The sequence below is a fragment of the Hemitrygon akajei genome, chromosome 4, assembly GCF_048418815.1.
Source record: "Hemitrygon akajei chromosome 4, sHemAka1.3, whole genome shotgun sequence".
Taxonomy (NCBI): Eukaryota; Metazoa; Chordata; class Chondrichthyes; order Myliobatiformes; family Dasyatidae; genus Hemitrygon; species Hemitrygon akajei.
Window position 1 is genome coordinate 126,227,000 of NC_133127.1, and position 9,989 is coordinate 126,236,988.

At 42.0% G+C, this 9,989-nt stretch overlaps 1 protein-coding gene across 1 annotated transcript in view; it reads right to left on the bottom strand.

Moving 5' to 3' along the window:
- Positions 1-9,966, bottom strand: part of LOC140726620 (protein-lysine methyltransferase METTL21C-like) — a 60,309-nt gene extending 50,343 nt beyond the window's left edge. Inside the window, exon 1 of the mRNA XM_073043224.1 lies at positions 9,854-9,966. Within this exon, the coding sequence (XP_072899325.1) occupies positions 9,854-9,966 (113 nt within the window). The remainder of the gene's footprint in view (positions 1-9,853) is intronic.
- Positions 9,967-9,989: the final 23 nt, after the last annotated feature.

Below are 9,989 nucleotides of genomic sequence, written 5' to 3' on the forward strand. Positions count from 1 at the left end.
GAGCCAGGACTTATCCTCCAACAAGCCGGGACTCATCTTTAACAGGACACTGACATGAGACAGGACAGCACACAGACAGAGCTGGGGCTTATCCACCAACAAGCTGGGACTCATCTTTAACAGGACACTGTCATGAGACAGGACAGCACACAGACAGAGCCAGGATTTATCCTCCGACAAGCCAGGACTCATCTGTAACAGGACACTGTCATGAGACAGGACAGCACACAGACAGAGCTGGGGCTTATCCACCAACAAGCTGGGACTCATCTGTAACTCCACACCAAGGTGGGGCAGGACTATCCATCAAGTAATGGCAGAACAGCCTGACTTACCCCATGGAGGCAAGGACAAGACAAGACAGATCCCCCCACAGGGCAACAGCAGAACAGTCAGACTTACCCCACAGGGCAAGGACAGGAAGAGACAAACACCAAGGAACAACAGACAGTTCCACCTCTGCATCAGGGTAGCTCCAAGTAGCCATTACAGCCAGCAGCCTTGGCAGGCTATGGAAGCAACCAGATCCCTACCTAGCTCAGAGTGGCTGACAGCCACCCAGCTGGCCCAGGAAACAGCTGAATCCATACCACAATGACCACTCCAACTACTACCAGCAAGGCTCCCAGGAGCCATGGTTCTCTAACACAGCCCCAAGAGTCCATTCTAGCCATGAGTTTCTTGACAAAACAATCCCCAAACTACACTCAATACCAGGGCCACTTATATTCCCAGTTCCGATATGAGCCTCAGGTGTTTCTAGTGAAGTCCAACCGCAGCAAGGGGCCGCCGGAAAACCCGGAGTCCGGGTACGCGGACCGGACCACGGACTTCGGACTGAACCGTCACAGATAGGGTGTTGCTGAGACTGCACCTGGAGTCACCAGTTCTGGTCACCATACTATAGGAAGAAGGTGAATAAGCTGGAGAGGCTGCAGGAAAGATTCATAAAGACAATGTCTTTATGAGGGCAGCGTTAAAAGTGTGGGGGAAAGATGTAAAGGGAAGCTGAGAACCAAACTTTTCCCACAGACCATAATGGAAATGGGAGTTGTAGAGGAGAGTGCACTTCCAAGTTCAAAGTAAATTTTATCATCATGATACATATATGTCACCATATACAACCCTGAGATTCGTTTTCTTGTGGCCACACCTACCAAACCTATAGAATAGTAACTATAACAGGGTCATAGTTAGATCAACCAGAGTGCCAAGGATAACAAACTGGGCAAGTGCAAGTATGAATAAATAGTAATAAATAATGAGAACATGAGATAATCAGATAAAAAGTCCTCAAAGTGTCAGAACATTTCAATGATGGGGCAAGTGAGTGTAGTTGGCCTCCTTTGTTCAGGAGCCTGATGGCTGAGGGGTAGTAACTGTTCCTGAACATGATGGTGTGAGTTCTGAGGCTCTTGTACCTTCACAATGAGGGCAGCAGTGAGAAGAGAGCTTGGCCTGGGTGGTGGGGATCTCTGATGATGGATGCAACACACACAAAATGCTGAAGGAACTCAGCAGGCCAGGCAGCATCTATGGAAAAGAGTGAACTGTTGACGTTTCAGGTTGATGAAGGGTCTCGGCCAAAACATCGACTGTTTACTTTTTTCCATAGACGTTGATTTCCTCCACCATTTTGTGTGTGTTGCTTGTGTTTCCAGCATCCGCAGCTTTTCTCTTGTTTCTGATGATGGATGCTGCTTTCCTGTGATAACATTTCATGTAGACGTGCTCGACGGTTGGGAGGGCTTTACCTATGATGTACCGAGCCAAATCCACTACCTTGTGTAGGATTTTCTGTTCAAAGGCATTGGTGTTTCTGTACCAAGCTGTGATGCAGCAAATCAATATACCCCCCACTACACATCTATAGAAGTTCGTCAAAGTTTTAGATGACACACCCAAACTCTGCAGACTCCTCAGGAAGTAGAGGCACTGCTGTCCCTTCTTTGCAATTGCACTTACGTGCTGAGTCCAGGTCAGGTCCTCTAAAATAATGACACCCAGGAATTTAAAGCTACTGACCCTCTCCACCTCTGATCCTCCGATGAGGACTGGCTCATGGACCTCTGGTTTCCCTCTCCTGAAGTCTACAATCAGTTCCCTGGTCTTGCTGGCATTGAGTGAGAGTTTGTTGCTATGGCACCACTTGGCAAGTTTTCAGTCTCCCTCCTGTATGCTGATTCATCACCACCTTTGATTTGGCCCACAACAATGGTGTCATCAGCAAACTTGAAAATGGCATTGAAGCTGTGATTAGCCACACTGTAAAGTGAACAGAGCAGGGGACTAAGCATACAGCCTTGTGGTGCACCTGTGATGATGGAGATTGTGGAGATGTTGTTGCCAATCTGAACTGACTGGTGTCAGCAAGTGAGGAAATCCAGGATCCAATTGCACAAGGAGGTACTGAGACCTGGGTCTTGGAGCTTATTGATTAGCTTTGAGGAGATGATGGTTTCAAATGTATTTAAAATGTTTAAGACATTTGAGCGGGTTCATTAACAGGATCTGGGCCAAATGCAGGCAATGTAACTGGGTCAAGAAGGCACCTGGGTTAGCATAGACTGGTTGGGTTAGAGAGCTTGTCTGACTCAAACTGTCTGACACAAAAACAGCTTTGTGGCAATATTGATTTAATAGGATGAGATAATGATATAGATTATTGGACCTTCCTATAGATTGACTAGAAAATATTAGATACTTTTAAAATAGAACACATTGTCAGGGAAAGTGGAGGCAACTCAGTCAGACATTAGGATTAGAAGGATCCTCTCCTGGATCTAGTTTGCAGATGATTTGTTTCGACTCCAGTTCCATGTTTTCTGGACTGGTAGAAGTGGATCCACAGATGCTGTCACTGGTGGGATAGATGTGCTTGGCAGGTTTCATGTGTGTGTGACATGGTGTTTGCTTCTTCTGAAACTTGTGCATCATCCCTATCGTAATGTCGTGAGGTGTTTTGGCCTTTCTGAATACTCATCCATTTTGATTGGTTATAGACAAGGGACCCTCTGCATCTAAACTGCCTTGGTCAAAATCTCTCTGGGTTACACTTGTGAAGGACACGTCTAACCCAGGTTTTCAACACTGCAGACAAATACATTTTGTATAGGGTAGAAAGTTCAAGGCTAGAAACACAGAAGACTAATATAAATTTAGAAAAGAGGACAAATGCCACATGTCGTGCAGGATCTGGAATTGTCTTTTAAGTGTTTACATCAGAACCTTGGTGAATACGTGTTCCATTCTCTGTATTATTTCCTATTCATTGAAGGAACTAGAGAAACACATCTTCACTGCATTTTTCTGTCAAGCCTTCCTCCCCTTACATAAAGCCATCTTGATTATTCTAAGCAGAGCAGAGACCATTGTGCATAAGGACCTACTGTACAAATCCCTCTAACTTCAGTGGAATGCAATATCAGCAGGGAATGAGAAAGAATGGCTGTTGTTGAATTATTCTCAGGGCCAGAAGATACTTACTACCCCCAAGGAGTATGGATTGTTATATTGTTGTGCCGGGGTTAGGACTCAATGTATTTAAGTAAACTACTTAAGAACTTTTTAAAAGCTATTATTAATGCTTTTTGAGAGGGTGATTTTAGATGCATATCATATTTTTACTGAGTTAAGTATTGTATGTAATTAGTTTTGCTACAATAAGTATATGGGACATTGGAAAAAAATGTTGAATTTCCCCATGGGGATGAATAAAGTATCTATCTATCTATCTATCTAAAATAGGGAGACATTGTACCAGCTTTGCTGCTGACTATCAAGATAGCTTAATTCCCTTCCTCCTTTCTCATATTCCTGTGGAATTTTCTTGTTCAAATATTTATCCAATTTGCTTTTAAATTTGGTCTGTTTCACTGCTCTTTAGGAAATGTATACTTTGTACACTGTGTCAAAATTGAATCCTTACCTCACCTCTGGTTCCTGTGTCAATCAAACCTATGACTAATGGTGACTGACCTTTCTGCTATATGAAGCACCTTCTCTTTATTTATACTGTTGGAAGTCTTCGATTTCAAAGCTTGTATGTATGAATTTTTTTGAATTCCCCCCTACTCTAAGAAGGATTCTCCAAAATCCCCTAATAGTTGAGGTCCTTCATTGCTTTAGTGACACTATTCCAAACTCTCTCCGTGGTCCTACTATCAGGATGCCCAGAAGTGTACACACCATTCGAAGTGAATGATTAAAAGATAAGTAGAATCTCCTTCTGCATGCTCAATATTCCTCCATCAATAAAACCAATGATTCTGTATGCTTACTCACAGCCTTGTTACCGTCAGTGCTTTTGTTTAAACATGCATAGAAGGCGTTCAACACCTATTTGAAATAATACCATTTGCTTTATATCAGCTTTCTTGAGGCTTCCTACTAAAAGATTACCTGCCTTCTATCAGTCCAGTCCATATCCTGCTGAATTCTTCTCTAAGCCTTTTGAATGTTTACTACTGTTCAGAATATCGTATGATGTACAAACTTTAACATCATGACCTTTATACTGAGCACCAGGCTGTCAACATGTTTCAAAAGTAAGTCTTCCAAAAGGCAGCTTTGCTGATTACCGCTGTGAGAAATGATCTTCCATTGTTGCTCTCTGCATTCTCTGCCTTTGCCAGTTTATCTCTATGCTGCCAATAGCCCTTTTAATCCCAATAATGTGGTACATTATTAAATGCTTTTTGCAAGTGCTTCAGCTGCACTGCACTCAATTCTCAATTACTTTATCAAATTATTGTTATTGCAGAATTAAAATTAATCTGCTTCTATTCCATTGCGCCTCACAAATCTCTTCGAACACCATAACTATGCAAAAAACGGAGTAGGCAATGTTGTAAATTTGAAGTGATATGGTTTAGCAAAAGAAATATGGAATGGATAGTTAGATGAAATTAATAAAGCGTGTGACAGCAGAATGGGTGTTTAACAACAGCCACAGAAACAATTAGTCCTTTATTTCTATATTATAAACTTATATTGGTCTTTGTTCAATCACAACATCTTGAGCACATTTCTCTGCACACCCAAATCATACTGGGTAGTCTATAGGAGTGAAGCTTGCTAGATTATCACAAGGATTTACAACAGTAAGCCATGAGAAACGTGTTGCTGAGCAGATGCAGAATGATTATAGAGAGCAAGATAAAGCTATTAAACTTCTAAAGGGTTTAAGTTGAAAAGTGAGGATGAGTGAAAAAAGCACTTCGTCCATCATACCTTCATCAGTCCCATTCTCTGTCTTACTTAAACCAGCTTTAGTTTCCTTTATTCTTAGTTACTGGTGTTTGCATGCGCCTTGCTCTTCTTGATGATAAACTTACAGGTTTTGGAGTAACTCAGGTGAGCCATGGCACTGACGTAGAGCACAGTGAAGTTTCTGTGTGCTGAGGCTGGAGGGTGTGAATTTGATGGAGTGCCAAGAAAAAAAACAATTTGTCCAGCTTTGTGTCAATCTTCTTAAGATTTGCTGGAACTGCACTCATGGAAAATATTCCAACACCATAAGACATAGGAGCAAAATTAGACCATTCAAACCTGCTCCACCATTTTATCATGGCTGATCCTGGATCCCACTCAACCCCATACACCTCCCTTCTCACCATAAACTTTGATGCCCTGACCAATTAGGAAATTATCAATTTTCACTTTAAATATACCCATGGACTTGGCCACCACAGCCGCCTGTGACAGAGCATTCCACAGATTCACTGCTCTCTGGCTAAAAAAACATCCTCCTTCCTTCTGTTCTAAAGGGTTGCCCATCAATTTTGAGGCTGTACCTGCTAGTTCTGGATAACCACACCATAGGAAACATCTTCTCCACGTCCACCCTATCTAGTCCTTTCAACATTCAGTAGATTTCAATGAGATTCTTCTGCATTCCAGTGGGTACAAACCCAGAGCTGCTTAACTCTTTCATTCCCAGAATTATCATCGTGAACCTCCTCTGGACTGTCTCCAAATATCAACACATCCTTCTGAGATATGGGGCCCAAAACCGTTGACAATATTCCAAGTGCGACCTGACTGGTGTCTTATAAAGGCTCAGCATTATCTCCCTTCTTTTATATTCTATTCCCCCTGAAATAAATTCCAACTTTGCATTTGAATTCTTTACCACAGACCCAACATGTAAATTAACCTTCTGGGAATCTTGCATGAGGACTCCTAAATCCCTTTTGCACCTTTGATGTTCGAATTTTCTCCCCATTTAGATAATAGTCTGCACTATTGTTCCTCTTACCAAAATGCATTATCATACATTTCCCAACACTATATTCCATCTGCCACTTTCTGCCCATTCTTCCAATTTGTCTTAGTGCTTATGCAATCGCATTGCTTTCTCAGCACTACCTACCCTTCCATCTACCTTCATATCATCTGCAAACTTTGCCACAAAGCCATCAATTCCATTATCTAAATCATTGACAATGTGAAAAGTAGTGGTTCCAATACTGACACCTGAGGAGTTTCACTGGTCACTGGGAGTCAATCAGAAAAGGCCCCCTTTGTTCCTCCTCACTGCCTCCTGCCTGACAATCATTCCTTTATCCATACCTTTATCTTGTTAAGCAATCTCATGTGTGGCACCTTATCAAATGCCTTCTGAAAATCCAAGTAAATGACATCAACTGCCTCTCCTTTGTCTGCCCTGTTTGTTACTTCCTTGAAGAACACTAACAGATTTGTTAGGCAAGATTCTCCTTTGCAGAAACCATGCTGACTTTGACTTATTTTATCATTAGTCTCCTAATATCCCAAATGGACTCCAGCACTTGCCCAGCTATTGTGGTTTGGCTAACTTTCTTTTGTCTTCTTCCCTTCTTAAAGAGTGGAGTGACATTTGCAATTTTCCAGTCCTCCAGAACCATGTCAGAATCAAATTATTCTTGAAAGATCATAACGAATGCATCTGCTATCTCTTCAGCAACCTCTTTCAGAACTCTGGGATGTAGTCCAGCTGGTCCAGGTGACTAAACCACCTTCAGACCTTTGAGTCTGCCTAGCACCTTTTCCTTTGTAATAGCAATGGCACTCACTCCTGCTCCTTGACACTTGGGGACCTCTGGCACACTGCTAGTGTCTTTCACAGTGAAGAGTGCTGCAAAGTACTTATTAAATACAAAACCCATTTCTCTGTTCCCAATACCACCTCACCGGCATCATTTTCCAGAGGTCCAATATCAAGTCTCACCTCCCTTTTACTGTTTGTATAACTTCAAAAATTTCTGGTATCCTGCTTTATATTATTGTCTAGTTTGTCCTCATATTTCATCTTTTCTCTTCTTATGGCTTTTTTAGTTGTCTTTTGTTGAATCTTGAAAACATCTCAATCATCCAATTGCCCACACACTTTTGCTACATTATATGCCCTTTCCTTGGCTTTTATGCTGTCCTTAACTTCCTTTGTCAGCTATTGTTGCCTACCTCTGCCATTTGAGAACAACTTTTTCTGTGGGATGTATCTATCCTGTGCCTTGTGAAATTTTCCCAGAAACTTTAGTCAGCTCTGCTCTGCCGTCATCCCCACCAGTATCTCCCTCAAATTAACCTGGGCAAGCTCCTCTCTCATGGCTCTGTAATTCCTTTTATTCCATTGACATACTGATACATCTGACTTAATGCTTCTCCCTCTCAAATTGCAGTATGAATTTAATCATATTGTATTCACTGCCTCCTAAGTTTCCTTTACCTTAAACTCCATAATAAAATTTGGATTATTACACAACACCCAGTCTAAAACAGCCTTTCCGCGTGTAAGCTAAAGTACAAGCTGCTCTAAAAAGCCATCTCGTAGGCATTCAACAAATTCCTTCTCCCGTCATCCGACCCCAACCTGATTTTCCCAAACCCCCTGCACATTGAAGTCCCCCATTAAACTTGTTTCATTACCCTTATTACATGACCTTTCCAGCTCCCTTTGCAATCCCAATCCCACATCTTGGCTACTATTTGGAGGCTTATATATGATTCCCATAATAGTTTTTTACCCTCGCAGTTTCTTAACTCCAACCATCGATCCAATGTTCTCTGACCCTATGTCACCTCTTTCTAAAGAAGTAATTCCATCTCTTACCAACAGAGCCACATCGCCACCTATGCCATCCTGCCTGTCCTTTTGATACAAATTAAACCTCCTTGAGTGTTTTCACCAGCGCTGCCTCCGCACCCTTCCACTGGAGTGACTTCGTCCTCGAACAGGCGGAGGTCACCAGCACTGAGACCATGCCATTGAAGACGCAGCTGCGCTGGGCAGGGCACGTCTCCAGGATGGAGGATCATCGCCTACCCAAGATTGTGCTGTGTGGCGAACTCTCCACTGGCCACCATGACAGGGGGGCACTGAAGAAGAGGTACAAGGACTCTCTGAAGAAATCCCTTGGTGCCTGTCACATTCATCACGCCAGTGGTCTACTCTAGCCTCTGATCGCGAGGTCTGGTGACACACCATTCACCAGTCTGTCTCCTCCTTCGAGAACGCAGGGCTGGCCTTGAGGACAAAAGGAGGAGGAGGAAGAACCCTGACACAGCAGTACCAAACCCAGAACAGATATTCCCTTGCAGCCGCCGTGGCCGGGTCCGCCTGTCCCGTATTGGCCCCGTCAGCTACCAGCGAGCCTGCAGCAGACATGGGCAGCCCCGTTCCTAAATCTTCGTTCGCGAAGCCAAGCCATGGTATCCTTTGATATTAACTACGACCTTTCAGCCACGACTGCGTGATGCCCACAACGTCATACCGATCAATCACTAATCGTACCACAAGTTCATTCACCTTATTCTGAATGCTATGTGCATTTAAATACGGCATTTTCAGTCCTGCATTCTCTGCCCTTTTGAATTTTGTCTCTTTGAGTGACTCAGCCACCAGTTACTCAGCCTTTGACCTGCTCTTATAGCCACAATGATTGTGTGCTTGGTCTAGGTGAGTTCAAAGGATTCATAAGGTCAACAGGCAATTTCAAGTGATTCATGATGTATTAATCTTCTTATGGACCAAGACAAAAAGGTAAAGTAAAACAATCTCTTTACAAACAATCCATTTACTAAGTAAACAGTCCAGCAAAAATAAATATTATGAATATATGGTCTTTATTAATTAAATATGCTTTAAACATTATATTGCATATAAGTCTATAATTCAACAGGTAACAACTTCATTTTGGAAATAATTGTGTCATCATTAAATGACAATGTATGCTGCTGTTGTAATCTTTCTGTAGAAGATGCTGAATCGTCTCTCCAGTAGAAGATACTCAAACCCTGTACTATCCATTGCTTCATTCAGGCTGCACGTGGCAGGCACGTATGACTGATTAATTATGAAGCTATTTTTACCAATCGATTAACTTATTTAAATATTAATCTCTAGAAAAATGAATTAGGTGTTAACATGCCACAAGAAGATTATTTGCCATTAAGAACTGCAAAAAAAAGGAAACATTTTATTCAGAATTATTTTTCTTCATGTTTGTAAAAGATTATTTTCATAAACAATAGAGACATTAAGAAAATGCCTAAAAGGAAATATAGAGTGCAGAGTGGTTAATTTCAGAGGAAATGTTGAGAGTGGTTGAAATTTACCCTTTGTATAAACTGGAGCATGGTGCATCAGTGTTATCGGACAGTTGTTCGCCTGCTTGCCGTGCTGTGCTTGAGGAACGAATGCTAGTCCAATGAAATATAATAAATACAGACACTTGGCGATTGTGAGCCATTCAAGAGACATATCAGGAGGCATGCTCTGATCCAAAATTAATCTGTAAATGTCAGAAATCTTATCTACAGACAGATTTTAAATATTAGACCTTTAGATACATTTTCTCACGGCTAAACTTACCCTAGAAGGCTTCTTAGCTGGCAACACTTGGCAACACTAACTGTACAAACTTTGCTGGAAGCAAAACACGTATCATTTTGTAAGTTTGATTTCAGGGAGTTAAATTTAACCATACACCATAAGGATAATTATTGCT